This window comes from Epargyreus clarus, unplaced genomic scaffold, assembly GCF_041222505.1.
Source record: "Epargyreus clarus isolate Ecla_fem2 unplaced genomic scaffold, WU_Ecla_fem_2.2 ptg000033l, whole genome shotgun sequence".
In the NCBI taxonomy this organism is placed as follows: domain Eukaryota; kingdom Metazoa; phylum Arthropoda; class Insecta; order Lepidoptera; family Hesperiidae; genus Epargyreus; species Epargyreus clarus.
Window position 1 is genome coordinate 6,066,565 of NW_027332238.1, and position 19,664 is coordinate 6,086,228.

Below are 19,664 nucleotides of genomic sequence, written 5' to 3' on the forward strand. Positions count from 1 at the left end.
ATTTTAGTTCTATAACTTTTTGTCGTTAAACCAAAAATAACAAAGATAATAACAATAATAGATTAAACTTTGGGAAGACTTTTTTTAACTTTTTTCTAATTAATTTACAGAAAATGACATTGAAACATTTTGATAGAGGAGTTTTTATAGTCCGGTCAATTTAGACATAAAAATAGTAATCAAATAACATAAAGCTAAATTTCCGTAGAGACCTTGGGTTTACCATCACAAGTAGAGTTCTAAAAGTCCTCATCGATGTGTGTGTCGGCACTTATTCGGGGTCAAACGTCAAAATTTTCGGCTTTCTGGATTTTTCTCGAAAACGGTAAATTTTATCGAAAAGTACCTTGGACCAAAGTTGTAGCACTTAAAATTTTCTATAAAATAATGTTTATATTTTTTTTCTTAAAGCTATAATTATTAAGATATTACGTAAGAATTACATTTTACATTATATGCCCATATTCCCACACCACCTGTGCAATAGTATACGAGAGGTATATTTATTTGTTTTAGTTGTGCGATATTTGTTTCCTCAAACAAATAATAATTAAAAATGTAATAAAAATAGATGAACCCCTAAAAATGTTATATTTAAAAATGTAAAAACATTAGAAATACAGTAAAAACCTATAGTATATCTATTAAATAAACATTTGAACTATTTTAAAAGCTTTGTGTAGATTATTAACTCATTTTATAAACACCCAGATAAATACCCAGTGGGAGTAAATAAACGGGTATTTATTGGGTTTAAACCCTGCACAGGGTTTAAACCGGGTTCTTTGCCCATCTCTACTCATGTCATGGTCTCCTAGCAACTGGACTTTGCGCATGTGTAGCTCCGCACATATTTGAAGTTTGAACGCTTTGATGTGTGCTCGAAAAACCGACACCAGACGACAAAGTGCAAATATTTGAAGCAAGCTTTGAACATATACTCAAATACCCGTGCTTCACTGTGTTCAAATGTTTGTGCTATGTCTGGCACGGGCCTTATTGTTACAGATTTTGCCTTGAAGGTTCAGTTAAAAAATTTGCCCTGAATTTAGATGTCAGAATGACAGTGACGTCATCGTCAAATGTATTGCAGCTTGTTTGCTACTTTCGTCCAACAAAACAGATGGCGCTGTACACATATAACTCTACTTTGTCAAACCACCACTAGATGGCGCTACCTGTACTCTGAATCGCGCTAACACTTGTACGCTGGGGTTTGTATAAGAGCGGAGGAGAATATATATACAGTATCTATAATCAACCTTAAATGGATTGTTTTTGGATACGATAGACTATGCTTGCATAGGAATCGTTAGAAGACTGTATGACATAAATTAACAATTTGCCTCAATCTAATATTGATATCAAGCTTAGGCAAATAGTTAAATTGTTGGATTGGATGACGATTGAAATTGAAATCGAAAAATCAACCAATACAAAATTAAATCATTTTTTTTCGCAAGATCGATTACAAAAGTGAAATTAACTAACTCTAAAAAGGCCATCTGTTAGGGTTCGTACACAAAACTGCGATGCGTTGTCGCATCGTAAAAATTTGCGAGCTCAACGCATCGCAAGAACTTGCGAATTGATTCGCATCGCGCAGTGGTTGTTGTTGGTCACCCTGGGAGACGCTATGCCGTACGATATCGTATCGCAGCAATTCGCATCGCAATTTTCTGCGTTGCGAATTCGCATCGCGTCGCATCGCAGTTTTGTGTTCGAGCCCTAAGGGATACATTTTTGAACTATAGAATAGTGAACGTAGGAAAATATCGCTGATCAATAGTATCGAAAACTTTCCGCTATATTTTTTTTTATAATATAGGAGCAGCAGACGAGCATGCAGTCCACCTGATGGTAAGTGGCTACTGCCGCCCATGGACATCTGTAATCAACCCCAGATAGGATTAGATATTCCTACCTGAGGTCGGCCACATATGCGCCGCTACCCCTGAGGACTAAGCTGGACACCCTTCAAGCCAGAACACAGCAGCGCTTAACTCTGCTGTTATAACAAAAATAGGTGTGACGGTGGTGCCGCCGGAGTCGAACCAGAGGGTTCTACCACCTTAGAACACACTGGACTATAACATGTACATAATAACTGTGTTCTAGCAAATAAATAATTAGAATTTGAACTTACCTTGACTGTAACCAGGTCACCAGGAGCGATGGAGTCAGGAACGTCTATGGAGTAGACCTCAGATCCTGTCAGGCCGAGGGTCTCAGCGTTCTGACCTTCGAGGAACTGCAGGGGTATGATGCCCATACCAACCAGATTCGAGCGGTGGATACGCTCGAAGGACTCCGCTATAACTGCTTTTATTCCCTGAAAATATTAAAAAAAACACAAAATTATTTTTAATTTTAGTTTATTCCGTTTTATAATGGTGTTTATTTAATGATGTGTATAAATTCTTATTATTAATTAGTGTAAATGTTCAATCAAATACCGTTATAATTACTTAAATAAATAAATAAACGGGTTGTACTCCGGGAGTGCTGGCAGAAATGAAGACTTGAACATTAAAGTTGTGCATTTTTGATAGTTTGGAATGTTAGGAATAAATGTGCACAAATTGCTTTTATTACAGAATAAAAGTACTACAAACATGAGAGTCTTACGAATTTTCGATCAGGACACTCGATGGACACTACAGTGTCTACTACAGACACTACAGGACGAACAATGTATTTTCTTCAAAATCAGTATTTTTCTTTAGTTTGTCATTTATAATTACTTCCTAAAATGTTATCCTTATAATTTTGGCAAAGGGAGATCTCCTTGTGGGCTAGGTGATCATGCCCGGGGAGCGGCCGTGCTCCAACAGTCTCAGTTCGGAACTTGTATATATGCAAGATTCTTAGAAAACTTCGATAGCGTGATTCAGAATACTCGTGGCGCCATCTCTTGTCGAGTAGCGGGAGGTCGCCACATAATAATACATAATGCGTCCACCTGATGGTAAGTGGCCATATGGACATCTATAATGACCCCAGATAAGATTCCTACCTGAGGTCAGCCACCGATACGCCGCTACCCCTGAGGACATACTCCAAACCAGTTTTTTTTTTATAATATAAGAGTAGCAGACGAGCATGCAGTCCACCTGATGGTAAGTACTGCCGCCATGGACATCTGTAATCAACCCCAGATAGGATTAGATATTCCTACCTGAGGTCGGCCACAGATGCGCTGCTACCCCTGAGGACTAAGCTGGAACGCTTTGGAAAAGTCTGTCTCCCTTACCACACTTCAAACCGGAACACAGCAGCGCTACACTGCTGTTATAACAGAAATAGGTGTGACGGTGGTGCCGCCGGAGTCGAACCACAAAGGGTTCTACCACCTTCATAATCCCTCACTATCTCTTAGCTTAAGGTACTCTTTAAAAAGAAAAGCAAAATTTTGATTTATAAGTTAGTGTTGTTTATTGTACTTACCAGTAAGTAGGGTCCCTTAGCGGCCCAATCGCGGCTAGACCCAGACCCATAGTCCTTCCCCACTATGGCTATCAAGGGCACTCCTTCCTTCGCATATCTGTAACAATTAGCATTAGTATTACTAGCTTAGTATTAGCCTATTTAGGGATGATAATTAAATCATTAGAAATAAGTAACGTTCTACTACTAACTTACGCAAAAATATGTGTGGTGCTTACTATCTTGCATAGAAATATGCCTGAATGTTAATAAATTGTATAGAAATAAGTGTGGCGTTTACAAATACCCTTGAAAAATGTGTGAAGTTTACTAACCCTCCTAGAAACATGTGTGGTGTTAATTTAAACCAATTCTCAGAAACATGTGTGTCGTTTCTTAACTCTTCTGGAAACGCGTGGAGTTTACTAACTCTCCTAGAAACATGTGTGGTGTATATCAACTCTCCTAGAAACATGTGTCACGTTTACCGACTCTCTTAGAATCATGTTTGACGTTTACAACTTTTCATAAGAAGGTACCCGGCTTAATCTATACTAATATTATAAAGAGGAAAACTTTGTTTGTTAATTGTAATGAATAGGCTCAAAAACTACTGGACCGATTTTAAAAATTCTTTCACCATTCGAAAGCTACATTATCCACGGGTAACATAGGCTATATTTTATATGAAATATATTTGATAAATAGATTTTGAGACGGTACAAGTGTGCCGGGTCAGCTAGTTATTAAATAATTAGAAATAAGTAACTTTCTAGTAGTAGAAAGTAAGTTAGTAGTATCTTACGCACAAATATGTGTGGTGCTTACTGTCTTGATTAGAAATAAGTCTGACTATAAGTAAATTAGGTAGAAATAGGCGTGGGACTTACTGTCTATGGTCTGATTCATAATTAGGTGTCCAAAATGTAAACCTATCAAGAAAATACGTTTCAAATGGTAGTTTCTTATTTTTGACGATATTAAAGTAATACAACAATAATAAAATAATAATCTAAATAAATTAAGATCAATTTACAATTTTTAATATTTATATTACCTCAATTTCGTTCTATACAGTAATAATAATTAAAAACAAAAAGTTTATGGTAGAAAATTGAAATGTGATAATGGTAACACAATCGGATTCCAAAACATTTTTTGTGCCGTCATTTTTAAGTTTTGTAGCTGATGTTATTCATTTTTGTGACTGTGATCGAACTGGAATGTTTTCTCGTTTTCATAGCGCATTTGTTCAATTGTGTATATTTGTTTAAGTTTTAGTTTTTTGTTGAGTTTGTTAAAGTTTTTGTTTCTTTGACAGTGACATTTCTTTGTTTACATTTTGGACACCTAATTATGAATCAGACTATAGAACTTAAATTTAAAAAATGTTGTTTTCAATCTAAATTATTTCTAGTAATTTACCCGTACTAAAAATAGGTGTGACGTTTACTAACTCGCTTAGAAACATGTGTGGCGTCTACCAACTCTCCTAGAAACATGTGTGACATTAACAAACCCTCCTAGAAATATGTGACGTTAACTAATTCCCAGAAACATGTGTGTCGTTTATAAAATCTCCTACAACATGTGTGGCATTAACCAACTCTCCTAGAAACATGTGTGGCGAATAAAAACTCTCCTACAAACATGTGTGGCGTTTACCCACCCTTCTAAAGACATATTTGGCATTTATTTATTTTAGAAACATGTATAGCGTAGTAACCTATGAAGCCTTTAATAACTTATCTAGAACGAGCTTTTGCCCACGGCTTCGCTCGCGTTACGAAGTAATATTTTCATCCCCTATTTTATCCCCTTGGGGGTAGAATTGATCAAAATCCTTTCTTAGCGGATGCCTACGTCATAACATCTACCTGCATGCTAAATTTCAGCCCGATCCGTCCAGTGGTTTGGGCTGTGCGTTGATAGATCACTATGTCAGTCAGTCACCTTTGAGTTATATATATTTAGAAGAGATACAGAACTAACCTGTCAGCAGCATCGTATATATCCATGACATCCCCGCTGGGATGGTGTGTGGTCCTCGGCCCAGCGGTGGGCGCCATCTTGTTCACCAAGCGAATGTTCGCGAAGGTTCCCCTCATCATCACAGCGTCGTTGCCTCGACGGGAGCCGTATGAGTTGAACTCTCGGGGAGTTAGCCTGGAACGGGAGGCGTTCTGATTTAGGTAGGTTAAGTTAGGTTCGTTGAGCATTTTTAATTCGTAATTGTAAATCTTCAAGTCATTGTATACAACCCTAAAGACTCCATATTCGACCGGAACAGAAGGCATTCCAACTTAGTTTTTAACAATTTAAATTCATAATATCTTTAATATAACTGACACATTTTATAATAGCACTTTGGCTAGAGATCTCCCTGTGTGCTAGGTGATGCAGTCCGGACAGCGGCCGTGCTCCGACAGTCTCAGTTCTCAGCTTGTATATATACAAGATGTTTAGAAAACTTCGATAGCGCGATTCAGCAGCGCCATCTCTTGATGAGTTGCGAGAAGTCGCAAAACATACTACATACAATCCGAAACGCTATATATCCAGCCGGAACACAAGGCATTCCAGATTAGTCACTCACCCCCTGGTAGCGAGGAACCTCGCAGCGGGAGAGTTGCGAGCGATAGACCCCGCGGGGGAGATGTGGTCGGTGGTGACGGAGTCTCCCAGCAGCAGCAGGCAGCGCGCAGAAGCGATGCTTCGGATGGGGGGCAGGCTCTGGAAGTATGAGGTTTAGTTTGATTTTAGAGTTCCGTAAACAAATGTAAAAACGCTATTACTAAGCTTATGCGGTCTGTCCGTCCGCCTGTTTGCCTGTCTGTCTGTCTAAAAGTCTGTCCGTGCGTCTGTCTGTCTGTCATTGTGTATCTGTCTGTCCACCTGTTTGCCTGTCTGTCTGTCTGAATGTCTGTCCGTTTGTCTGACTATCCGTCTGTCTGTTTGTCCGTCTAACCGTCTGTCTGTCTAGCCATCCGTCTGTTTGTTTGTTTGTCTGTCTAGCCGTCTGGCAGACTTCCAGTCTGTCGTGAACCATAATAGATAGACACTTGATTCTTTATAAAGTGTGTATAAGTATGGTCGCTATAACCACAAATTTAAAAAAGCTTGAAAAACAATGGGTGTCGCCATAAACGAAATAGTTTTTGGCGTTTTTAGCTTTATCTATTGAACCGTAATAGGCAGTCAGTTGAAATTTTTACAATAAATTTACTTCTATGGCTGCTGTGATACCTAATAAATACTAAAAAAAATCGGTAGAACCCTATGTGTGCGGGATCGACTCGCAGTTAGCCAATTATTTTCTTTGTGGTTCCATTAAAAATAATAAGAAAACTGTATCTGACAATCTTTCAATACGCACTTGTCCAGCGCGGTGGACTATGGCCTAATTCTTCTCATTTTGAGAGACCCGTGCCCAGCAGTGGGACAGTGATGGGTTGATGATAATGATGACCTTAAGTGATTAAGTTACCTTAGTCATGCCATCGAAGAAGGGTGGTCTCTTAATGTAGGTGGAGTCAGGGTCCCATCCGTACAACTTGCCCTGGGGTACCGACAGCGACTGCCACGATGGGGACCCTAGCTCTATCATTTCATATACCTGAAATATAACACAAAAATATATAAAATAGAAAATATACAGGAAGATATTTTTGTGCAAAGTGGCGAAATATAATGCTGATAAAAGCGTATTGAAAATGGGGCCATATTATATAATATCTGGAATTATACATAATACAAAAATATATAAAATAGAAAATATACAGGGTGATATTTTTGTGCAAAGTGGCGAAATATAATGCTGATAAAAGCGTATTAAAAATAGTGCCATATGATATAATATCTGGAATTATACATAATACAAAAATATATAAAATAGAAAATATACAGGGTGATATTTTTGTGCAAAGTGGCGAAATATAATGCTGATAAAAGCGTATTGAAAATGGGGCCATATTATATAATATCTGGAATTATACATAATACAAAAATATATAAAATAGAAAATATACAGGGTGATATTTTTGTGCAAAGTGGCGAAATATAATGCTGATAAAAGCGTATTAAAAATAGTGCCATATGATATAATATCTGGAATTATACATAATACAAAAATATATAAAATAGAAAATATACAGGGTGATATTTTTGTGCAAAGTGGCGAAATATAATGCTGATAAAAGCGTATTAAAAATAGTGCCATATGATATAATATCTGGAATTATACATAATACAAAAATATATAAAATAGAAAATATACAGGGTGATATTTTTTGTGCACAAATGCCGATATATAATGCTGAATAATGGGGGCCATCTCATATACCTGAAATATAACACAAACATATATAAAATAGATAATATACAGGATGATATTTTTATAATAATAGGAATAACAGACGAGCATGCAGTCCACCTGATGGTATGTCACTGCTGTATGGACGTCTGTAATCAACCCCAGATAGGATTAGATATTCCTACCTGAGGTCGGCCACAGATGCGCTGCTACCCCTGAGGACTAAGCTGGAACGCCTCGGAAAAGTATGTCTCCCTTACCACAAACCAGAACACAGCAGCGCTTAACACTGGTGTTATATCAGAAATAGGTGTGGCGGAGATGCCGCCGGAGTCGAAGCAAAAAGGGTTCTACCACCTTCTAAGTATCTTAATGATTTAAAAGTAGGTGTTTTGTTTTCTTATATCACAAATATTATGAAAACAATACATACATCTTTGAACATGCCAGGGATCACGTATTTGGTCTCAACCTCCTGAATTTCAGCCCTCGTGGGCCAGATATCCCTTAGGAATACTGGGGAACCGTCCGCACGCTTACCTGAAAATTATATAAAAACCATATACATACCATATACAGGATGATTTTTTAAATTTTTACATATTTTTTTGTTATTTTTTGCATCAACTTTTTTATCTAATTATTTTTATATCGTTTTTTGTATTTTTTGTATACAGAATGTGGTTTTTAGGGTTCCGTACAAAAAACGGAACCCTTATAGGATGACTCGTGCGTATGTCCGTCCGAGCCTATATACTCCAAAATAAATGGAACAATGAGTTTTCTGGTCTTTTTCAAAATGCACTTGTTTGATTATTTTTTTATTTTTTAATACAGTAATGCACTTTTACTTCTCATCGTAATGAATGGATGTCCTAAGGGTTTTTTTAAAAAACAAAAATAACCTTTTTAAAAACATTTCTCAATATACATTTATGTTATTTTCCTTACCCACCTGCAGGTCTTCTGAAAAAAATACCAAAAAAAAAAGTTTTTTTTTTCAAATCCTCTGCATTCTTTTTCAAAAACTTACCCAAGAGTTGCGTTCAACTTTTTTTTAAATACAAGTGCATATTTTTTCAAAAACTCACCCAAGGGTTGTGTTTCGAAGTCAAAGTCCACGGTTCCCGCTAGCGCGTAGGCGATCACCAGTAGGGGTGAGGCGAGGTAGTTGGCGCGGGTGTGGGGGTGGATACGACCCTCGAAGTTACGGTTACCTGAGAGCACCCCACAACACACTAGCGACCCCTGTAGAAGAAATTGTATGATAAAAACATAGATTAGTAAAGATACTTCGCCGCCTTGAAATTGAATGAAGACACAAACTGTTTATTAGTAAGTTCTTTTTTTAATTCTTGACAAATAAAAACATTTTTAGAGAAAATTTTTTCGTAATAAATAACTAATACTGCGTAATTTACATAATAAATAAATAATTATTTCAAATATTTTAGGGACATTTTAGCACGGAGACGTGGCAAAACTTTTTTACGCAACTATTTCAATTCTCAAAACTGGTTACATTTTCTTGTTAGGAGTGAGTAATCTTTACTAACCTATGGATAAAAACGTTTTAAGACGATTTTTTACCCAACTGCCAAGGAAGGGTTATGTTATTCGCGCGTATCTTGTATGTTTTTCTTTCTTTATTCGGATCTAATCAACGGCTGGATGAATTTCGACAGCTAAAGTGTCATTATATTCGTCTCAAATACCCAAGATGTCCTTAAATAGGTGTTAGAAAAAATCACAATGGCGGATTTTTAGCGAGAAACAGTTCTATCTATACTAATATTATAAAGAGGAAAACTTTGTTTGTTTGTTTGGTTGTAATGAATAGGCTCAAAAACTACTGGACCGATTTAAAAAATTCTTTCACCATTCGAAAGCTACATTATCCACGAGTAACATAGGCTATATTTTATATGAAATATATTTGATAAATATATTTTGAGACGGTACAAAGTTTGCCGTGTCAGCTAGTACATAATATAGGAGTAGCAGACGAGCATACAGTGCATCTGATGGTAAGTGGCTACTGTACGTGAACATCTGTAATCTATCACAGATAAGATTAGATTCCTACCTGTAGGCCACAGATACTTCCCCTGAGGACTAAGCTGGAACGCCTTGGATAAGTATGTCCTTACCACACTTCAAACCAGAACACAGCAGCGCTACACTGCTGTTATAACAGAAATAGGTGTGGCGTTGGTGCCGCCGGAGTTGATACTGATTCTACCTTTTCACATTTTTCTTTAGTCACTGACGGTCACCCATCTTACCTTCTCTATGGTGTTAGCGATGTTATCGTCTATGGGTCCAGAGTTGCCAATGCACGTCATGCACCCATAGCCCACGATATCGAAGCCCAGCTTCTCCAAATATGGGACCACGCCAGACTCCTGGAATCAAAAAACATATAGGTTTGATATGAAAAGTTGAAGATTTTTTTTAAGAAAATGAAGTTATGTTTTTAGGGTTTCGTATACAAAGGGTAAAAACGGAACCCTATTACTAAGACTTCGCTGTCTGTCCTTCTGTCCGTCTGTCACAAGGCTCTATCTCCTGAACCTTTTTTTATAATATAGGAGTAGCAGACGAGCATGCAGTCCACCTGATGGTAAGCTACTGCCGTACAGGCATCTGTTATCAACCCCAGATAGGATTAGATATTCCAACCACAGATGCGCCGCTACCCCTGAAGACTAAGCTGGAGCCTCGGAAAAATACGTCTCCCTTACCACACTTCAAACCAGAACACAGCAGCGCTACACTGCTGTTATAACAGAAATAGGTGTGACGGTGGTGCCGCCGGAGCCGAACCACAGAGGGTTCTATGTGGTTCTACCTTCAATGTCTGTCTTAGTAAGGGGGTTAAAAGTTGTAAAAACGGGTCAAGTATGAGTGCGTTTCCCAATGTGTGAAGTGTATGTCCAGCAGTGGGACAGGATGATAGAGAAACTCACCCTTAAGTAGTAAGTGACAACCCCAGAGCCAGGGGAGAGGGATGTCTTTATGTACGGTAGCACGGACAGACCATTCTCCACTGCTTTCTTAGCTAGGAGACCTGTGAACAAAGTATTTTTTATATACGACTTTTTTATATAAGACAAAATACTATTAATGAAGTAAAGTATGGATTTGCGCAAACTGCCAATAAAATTGCGATGTTGCGACTAAGATGCGACAATGCGACTAAAATGCGATTTTCCTGCTAAACTAATACAAAACATGATTGCGTACTGAATAATAGCGAGTAATTGCGACTACGATGCGCTAAGCATAATCATAACCATCTGCGACCAAAATTGCGTCTCTGCGACTAAGATGCGACAATGACTGAAATGTGATTATTCTCGGAAAACGGATGTAAAGCGGGATTATAACAATATGCGACTAAAATTAGACGTTGCGACAAAAACGCGATTTTGCGACTCAAACGCGACATCATACTACATTAACGTTTCTGCGTTAAACCTGCGATTATACACAGTATTACCGATATTGCGACTAAAAAACGACATTGCGATTTTGCGACTACGCGACTGACCTGCGCCCAGCATGACGCTCGGGTTGGAGGTGTTCGTGCAAGACGTGATCGCAGCGATGATGACGGAGCCGTGCGTGATGCTGTACTCCCGGCCGTCACTGTATGTGAAGGTGCCGGAGGCTGACAGCTGGTCTGGTGTCAGACCGTAGCCTTTGAAGCCCACCTGCAACAGAAAAAATATTTAATGTAATATAGTTTTGTTTTTGATGTGAAATATCTATAGCCGCACGTAAAACCGATTTCTGGCGTGGCGACGCATGCCGTGGTATATATATACAGTCTATATGCAGTAGTATGTACGGTGTGGCGACGCGTCGCCATGCGCAATCGTAATATTTTATTTTATCATTATGATATATTTAGTTCCTATCACAATATGTTCTTTTCTGCATATTACTTTTACAAAATAATGTCGATGTTTCACATCTGCCAGGCGTCCCGTGACGGCTCACATTTTTTTTTCTTTCATTTCCTTCTCAAACATTCAAATTCAATTTCAAATCTCATTTATTTAAAATTGATTCATATTATACTTTTTGAAAGTCAACAAACTACCACCGCTTCGGAAGGTGTTTCGCTATGGAGAAGAAGTGGCGCAAGAAACTCCATACGTGTGCAAATTTGCATCTTTTAAAGGGTAAATAAAAATTACAAACCCCCAAATTGTATAATAAAAACCCCTTTCATATCGGTCATGGGGTACATAAAGAATACTATCTTGGGTATATGAACAGAACAAGTTAAATCAAAGCTTATAATAAAATTACAAAACATAACAATATTACATATATTGAAATTAATTATTTACAGAACTCGTTTTGAACCGCTTCGCAAGTTATGACTTGAAGGAACCCTTTGTGGTACGACTCCGACGGCACTACCGCCACACCTATTACTGATATAACAGCAGTGTAGCGCCGCTGTGTTCTAGTTTGAAGTGTGGTAAGGGAGACATACTTTTCCGAGGCATTCCAGCTTAGTCCTCTAGGAATATCTAATCCTATCTGGGCTTGATTTAAAATGTTGATAATAGGAGTAGCAGACGAGCATGCAACGACGATATCGCAAAGGCCTTTGACCGGGTCTGGCATAGGGCCCTTCTCGCGAAGCTTCCATCTTACGGTCTTCCCGAGAGGTTGTGCACATGGACAGCCAGTTTTCTGTCTGAGCGGCAAATCAAAGTCGTAGTTGACGGGTGCTGCTCAGACACGAAGCCTGTTAATGCTGGCGTGCCCCAGGGCTCTGTCCTCTCTCCCACGCTATTCATTCTGCATATCAATGACATGTTGCAAAAATCTAGCAGCATTCATTGCTATGCAGATGATAGTACGGGAGATGCTGTGTACACAGGCCGTGCAAACACCTCTCGGACTCTCGTGGAGGAAAGCAGAGTCCGACTTGTGTCTGAAATCGAGAACTCTCTGGAGCAGGTCTCGACATGGGGTCGACTTAACCTTGTTGAGTTCAACCCCACGAAGACGCAAGTCTGCGCGTTCACCGCTAAAAAAACCCCATTCGTCATAGCGCCACGGTTCCAGGGAATTCCACTCACCATTGATAAAAGTATAGGGATCCTAGGAGTTGACATATCGTGTGATGTGCAATACCGGGGTCATTTGGACGTTAAGGCGAAGTTGGCATCAAGGAAGCTGGGCGTCCTGAACAGAGCGAAGCGGTACTTCACTGCGGGGCAACTCCTTCTGCTTTATAAGGCGCAAGTGAGACCCCACATGGAGTACTGCTCGCATCTCTGGGCAGGAGCACCCCAATACCAACTTAACCCACTTGACTCCGTACAGAAACGCGCAGTACGAATCGTCAACGATCCGAGGATTTCCGATCGGCTAGAACCTTTAAGTTTACGGAGGGACATAGGTTCCCTCTGCGTGTTCTACCGGCTTTACAATGGTGAGTGTTCCCAGGAACTATTTGACCTGGTGCCTACATCACCGTTCCTCCATCGCACCACTCGCCGAAGGATGAAGTTCCATCCACACCAACTGGACTCGTGGCGGTCCTCCACGGTTCGATTTGCGCGGACGTTCTTGCCACGGACGTGCAAAATGTGGAATGAACTTCCTTCTGAGGTATTCCCGGAGCGCTATGACATGGGGCTCTTCAAAAAAGGTGCAAAAAGAGCTCTCCTTCAAAGCCGGCGATGCATTGGCGACTCCTCTGGTGTTGCAAATGTCCATAGGCGACGTTGACTACTTTCCATCAGGTAGCACGTCTGCTTTATCGTCAGGTTCAAATATAAAAAAAAAAAAAAAAAAAAAAAAAAAAATGCAGTCCACCTGATAGTAAGTGGTTACTGCCGTAAGGACATCTGTAATCATGTCTAGATAGGATTGGATTCCTACCTGATGTCATCCATAGATGCGTTACCCCTAAGGACTAAGCTGGAACGCCTCGGAAAAGTATGTCTCCCTTACCACACTTCAAACCAGAACACAGCAGTGTTACTGCTGTTATAACAGACAGGTGTGGCGGTGCCGCCGGAGTCGAACCACACAGGATTCTACTACCTTCATCGTCCATCGTGAGACTACCATTCTGAGCTTACAATGCATCTACTTTAGATTAAACACCTTTCATTCTGATAGGAGACCCGTGCCCAGCAGTGGGACAATAATGAAGTATAATCAGCTCTCAAGTATACTCTCTCAAGGAAGTAAATATCCCCGTAATCATAGCACCGAACCGCAAAGTTTGTATTTTTGACACGCATAACTTTTCAAAACATCTAAAATTGTTTACGATTTATTTTAATCTTGACCTACTTAACAAACTGGTGCATCATGTACACGGAAGTAGTGTACTATTGAACGTGTGTTTTATTTATATATAAATAAAATATAACAATCTGTCGATCTGTAATTTTATAACTGGTTCTTGCGAAGTCTTCTGCGGTTAACATGTATAGTCCGCGTAAAACTGCTAGTCCGCTCTGAATATAGAAATGAATCGCGTCGCCATAGCAAATTGTATGACTACACCTGCTCGCAACAACTTCAGAGCGGTCTAGCAGTTTGGCGCGGTCTATACATGCTTGAATTCTTGAAGGTGGTAGAACTCTCTGTGGTTCGACTCCGGCGGCATCGACACACCTATTTCTGTTATAACAGCAGTGTTAAGCGCTGCTGTGTTCTAGTTTGAAGGGTATCGTAACACATACTTTTCCGAGGCGCTCCACCTCATTCTCAGGGGTAGGAATGCATCTGTGGTCGACCACAGGCAGGAACCTAATCTTATCCGGGGTTCATTACAGATGCCATGGGCGGCAGTAGCTTACCATCAGGTGGACAGCATGCAGTTTTTTAGACCTCACCAGAAATATATAATACTACGAGCTTTTGCCCGCGGTTTCGCTCGCGTTAAGAAGTAATATTTTCATCCCCTATTTTATCCCCTTGGGGGTAGAATTGATCAAAATTCTTTCTTAGCGGATGCCTACGTCATAACATCTACCTGCATGCCAAATTTCAGCCCGATCCGTCCAGTGGTTTGGGCTGTGCGTTGATAGATCACTATGTCAGTCAGTCACCTTTGAATTATATATATTTAAGATATATTTAGATGACCCCCATTTTTAGGGGCAGTTTATTCTAACCTTATTAAGAACAAATATAAACAAAACCAGTACACAATAATAACTTAGTAATGCAGAATATTGCCTACTTAGCAAGGTCTTCAACAATATACAGCATGACTAACTTATTGACTAAGCACAAAATATATAACAATTAAACGCCTGTCTTTGCTTGCATTACTGTCTCTTCTACTTATAAAAGAAGTTAGAGTTCGCGGCAAGCTACTAGTCCGCTCTGAAGTCATTGCGCACAACTAGAAGCATATACAGTATGACTAACTTATTGACTAAGCACAAAATATATAACAATTAAACGCCTGTCTTTGCTTGCATTACTGTCTCTTCTACTTATAAAAGAAGTTAGAGTTCGCGGCAAGCTACTAGTCCGCTCTGAAGTCATTGCGCACAACTAGAAGCATATACAGTATGACTAACTTATTGACTAAGCACAAAATATATAACAATTAAACGCCTGTCTTTGCTTGCATTACTGTCTCTTCTACTTATAAAAGAAGTTAGAGTCCGCGGCAAGCTGCTAGTCCGCTCTGAAGTTGCGCACAACTACAAGCATATACTCCGTAACAACGTAAGGGCACACTAACTGCGTTGTGCCCGTGGGCGAAAGCAGGCAGCGGAGAGTGCTGTCTTCGTTCCCGCTAATATCTACAATTTGCTATTTAACGCGACTCGTTTCTTTATTCAGAGCGGACTAGCAGTTTGGCGCGGACTATAACAGCAATAAAAATGCTTTAGAAAATGGTAGTTTCTATTCTTATTTATTTATTTAATTAATTAGAACTGTAGTTTACAATTTAAACTAATTAATAAAAAGAAATAAACTACCTCTTCATAAAAATAACACTATTAAAATAACAGAATAAACTTAAAAGTAAAAATATAATATAACGCTAAACTTAAATTTTAAAATAAGATCAATAAAATTCTTATGAGAATGCAGTTCACATGATGGTAGTGGCTACTGCCGTTGATATAGATGATGATCATAGCGTTGCTACACCTGATGACTAAGCTGGAACGCCTCGGATAAGTATGTCTCCCTTACCACATCCTTCAAACCAGAACACAGCAGCGCTACACTGCTGTTATAACAGAAATAGGTGTGGCGGTGCGGCCGGATTCGACCCACAAAGAGTTCTACCACATCAAATATTATGTTGTACAAACAAACAATCTAACATATGTTTTAGTTATATATAAACAACTAAGGAAGTGAGAGAAATAGCTGATAACACAATAATTTTATTTATAATAAGACAATTGACAAGATCACGTTTATTCAATGTTTTCAGTTTATGAACAATATTCAATTTATTTGTCAAAGTGAAATTTTATTTTTGTGTAATACCTATTTGGTGAAATAAGACTATGGGTAAGTTTTCTATTCTTTTTTTATACGATTACGAAGGGTAATGGTTTTTGAACGTATGTATGGTTTTCTAAATATATATAACTCAAAGGTGACTGACTGACATAGTGATCTATCAACGCACAGCCAAACCACTGGACGGATCGGGCTGAAATTTGGCATGCAGGTAGATGTTATGACGTAGGCATCCGCTAAGAAAGGATTTTAATCAACTCTACCCCCAAGGGGATAAAATAGGGGATGAAAGTTTGTATAAATCTTCTTAGTTAATAATATTACTTCTAAACGCGAGCGAAGCCGCGGGCAAAAGCTCGTATTTTATAATATTCATGCAATTCACCTGATTGTAAGTGGCTACTGCCACCTATGAATCTGTAATCAACCCCAGATTGGATTAGATATTTCCACCTGAGGTCGCCCACAGCTGCGCCGCTACCCCTGCGGACTAAGCTGGAACGGCTTGGAAAAGTATGTCTCCCTTACCACACTTCAAACCAGAACACACCAGCGCTACACTGCTGTTATGACAGAAATAGGTGTGGCGGTGGGGCCGCCGGAGTCGAACCACAAAAGGTTCTACCACCTTCCATGTATGTATGTCTCATTCTTTGTTACGCTGCAGCACAAACGGCTTGACGGATTAACATATGAGGTGTCGTTGGATTCGTCTAAATTGTGGGAGTAACATAGCTATTAATTCCCTTTTTAAGCAATTGTTTTTTTAGAATTTCTGTTATTGTTTTTACGACAAAACAATTTATTAATGACACGAATAACAAGTGAATTAAGCCATTATCATTAAGTAATAAATCAATCATTAAGTCCGCATTCCTAAGCTATTTATTTAATGAGTTTCTCGATTATCATTATTGTAACTATGCTATCATTATTATAACTATCATATCATTAAAGTTACAAAATATGCGTTTAGTTTATTATTAATCATAAGATATTAAGGAAATCATAGTATTGATATATTTTTTTTCTTTTTATAATATAAGAGTAGCAGACGAGCTTGCAGTCCACCTGATGGTAAGTGGCTACTGCCGCCCATGGACATCTGTAATCAACCCCAGATAGGATTAGATATTCCTACCTGAGGTCGGCCACAGGTGCGCCGCTATCCCTGAGGACTAAGCTGGAACGCCTCGGAAAAGTCTATCTTATTAGGTAGAAATAGGTGTAGCGGTGGTGCCGCCGGAGTCGAACCACAAAGGGTTCTACCACCTTAAATTTATTATACTATTTCCATTTCTTTATTTTCTTGGTGACAGTTCTTTGTAGTGTTGTGACCCAATAAGCAATGATATCGATCGCATATATTTATTATATGTATTTTGAACAAAGACAAATACAACAAAGCTTACGTCATCATTATGTATAGCACATCACCACCTGTCCATGAAGTACAGTATTATCTGTGTGACATTATAACGTAAACAACACAAAATTACATGGGTGTCGATCTGTCACCGAGAAAATAAAGAAATGGAAATAGTATAACAATTATAGTCTATTGGTTTGAAATAGGATTCTGAATTTGGGTCTGAATTTGGGTTGGGTCCAGGATTCGATTCCTAGGCAACTCTGATTTCTTGAAGTCATGTGCGTATTCGAAAGAAAATGTTAAAAAAACTAAACGCCTGAGAGTTTAAAAAAAATCAAAGGTGTGTGAATTCTACCAATTCGCACTTTATCAACGATAGACTATGGCGTAATTCTTTTTACTTTTATTTTATTTATTATTTATTTTTCCTTTAGTTTTTTATCTATGACCGAATAATGGCGTAAAACATTAAACTCTTTCGATGTTTTTTAGTCTTTTTCTACTGAATGTGAATTAAATTATTGAACAAAGTTGCATATTTTTTTTTTTGCATGTATAAAGTACCGAATGAGTAATAAGGTACTTTATATTAATTACAATCTAGCCTACTATAAGACTAATGAGTAATTTTACGCTAACTTAAACTGCTAAATAATCATATAATGAAGGCGGCGTCCTCTGACACTGCACTTCTTTGTCTTATCACATAAAGGAGTAGACACATTGTTCTTGTGTTCTATTATGTTCACTTATCACTATTTCACTAACACTACACTGTGTCATGTCACTAACTCAAAAGGTTTAATCCTTTTGAGTCTTCTCACTAGGTCCGTCGTATCATATTTGTCACAGGAAATCTAAGAAAAAATATATATGGATGCGATAATTCCTATGACAACATGTGTGATATGGAGTTTTATACCGTAGGTTATTATGTTCATAAAGTGTTCAGCAAAGAATATTTAAGACTATTACATTTAAGAGTTTATTTTTATCTACTAATTTACTTTACATACAATTGTATTGACTAATTAAAATAATATAAATTAAACTATACATGACATGGGGCTCTTCAAAAAAGGTGTAAAAAGAGCTATCCTTCAAAGCCGGCGATGCATTGGCGACTCCTCTGGTGTTGCAAATGTCCATAGGCGACGGTGACTACTTCCCATCAGGTAGCCCGTCTGCCTCATCGTTTAGGTATAATTATAAAAAAAATATACTAGTAAAAAGATGTACAGAATGTACATATATACAAAAAAATAAACAAAGAGACAAAAAATTGATTTCGATTTCGAAGAATTAAATTCTTGCCAACCCGGGAATCGAACTTTGAACTCAGGGCTAATGGAGTAACCAATGTGGTACTATTTAAATTTACAAATAATTTTATCGTAAATGATAAAGAAAAACCACTATCTAATTGTTATATTAATAAAAAAATAATTGGCTCAACCGCATACCGTATAGATAGTGAGAACATTTTCTATATATTCGCTCACAACACTTAATATAATCAATAATATACATTTAAGTGAAATAAGGTGTACTCCGGAAGGACAAATCTATGTCCGGGAGTGCCGGCAGAAGTGAAAACTTAAATATTAACGTTGTGCATTTTTGATCTTTTGGAATGGTTAAATAGAATTTGAAGGTGGTAGAAGCCTTTGTGGTTCGACTCCGGCGGCACCACCGCCACACCTATTTCTGTTATAACAGCAGTGTTAAGCGCTGTTGTGTTCCTGAAGGGTGTGGTAATGGAGACATAGTTTTTCGAGGCGTTCCAACTTAGTCCTCAGAGGTAGCGGCGCATCTGTGGCCGAGCTCAGGTAGGAATATCTAATTCTATCTGGGGTTGATTACAGATGTCCATGGGCGGCAGTATCCACTTACCATCAGGTGGACTGCATGACGAGCTACTCCTATATTATAAAAAGACCACTTAATTGAATTATAATTTAATTTCTACGTCAATTTCGAATCTACAAATAATACAATGGTGTATTCGTTCTTATTACAAGTGTTTTTAAGTTTCAAAACAGACTCGAAATGAAGATATTTCACAACGAG

General features: G+C 38.4%; 1 protein-coding gene across 1 annotated transcript in view; it reads right to left on the reverse strand.

Annotated features, from left to right (window-relative positions):
• The window catches only part of LOC140755412 (cytoplasmic aconitate hydratase), a 51,536-nt gene that overhangs the window by 4,155 nt on the left and 27,717 nt on the right, over window positions 1-19,664 (reverse strand). Inside the window, exons 12-21 of the mRNA XM_073090616.1 lie at window positions 11,292-11,454; window positions 10,708-10,808; window positions 10,024-10,143; window positions 8,830-8,986; window positions 8,172-8,278; window positions 6,914-7,042; window positions 6,023-6,159; window positions 5,419-5,592; window positions 3,448-3,544; window positions 2,147-2,332 (exon numbers count right to left, since the gene is read on the reverse strand). Of these exons, the coding sequence (XP_072946717.1) occupies window positions 2,147-2,332; window positions 3,448-3,544; window positions 5,419-5,592; window positions 6,023-6,159; window positions 6,914-7,042; window positions 8,172-8,278; window positions 8,830-8,986; window positions 10,024-10,143; window positions 10,708-10,808; window positions 11,292-11,454 (1,371 nt within the window). The remainder of the gene's footprint in view (window positions 1-2,146; window positions 2,333-3,447; window positions 3,545-5,418; window positions 5,593-6,022; window positions 6,160-6,913; window positions 7,043-8,171; window positions 8,279-8,829; window positions 8,987-10,023; window positions 10,144-10,707; window positions 10,809-11,291; window positions 11,455-19,664) is intronic.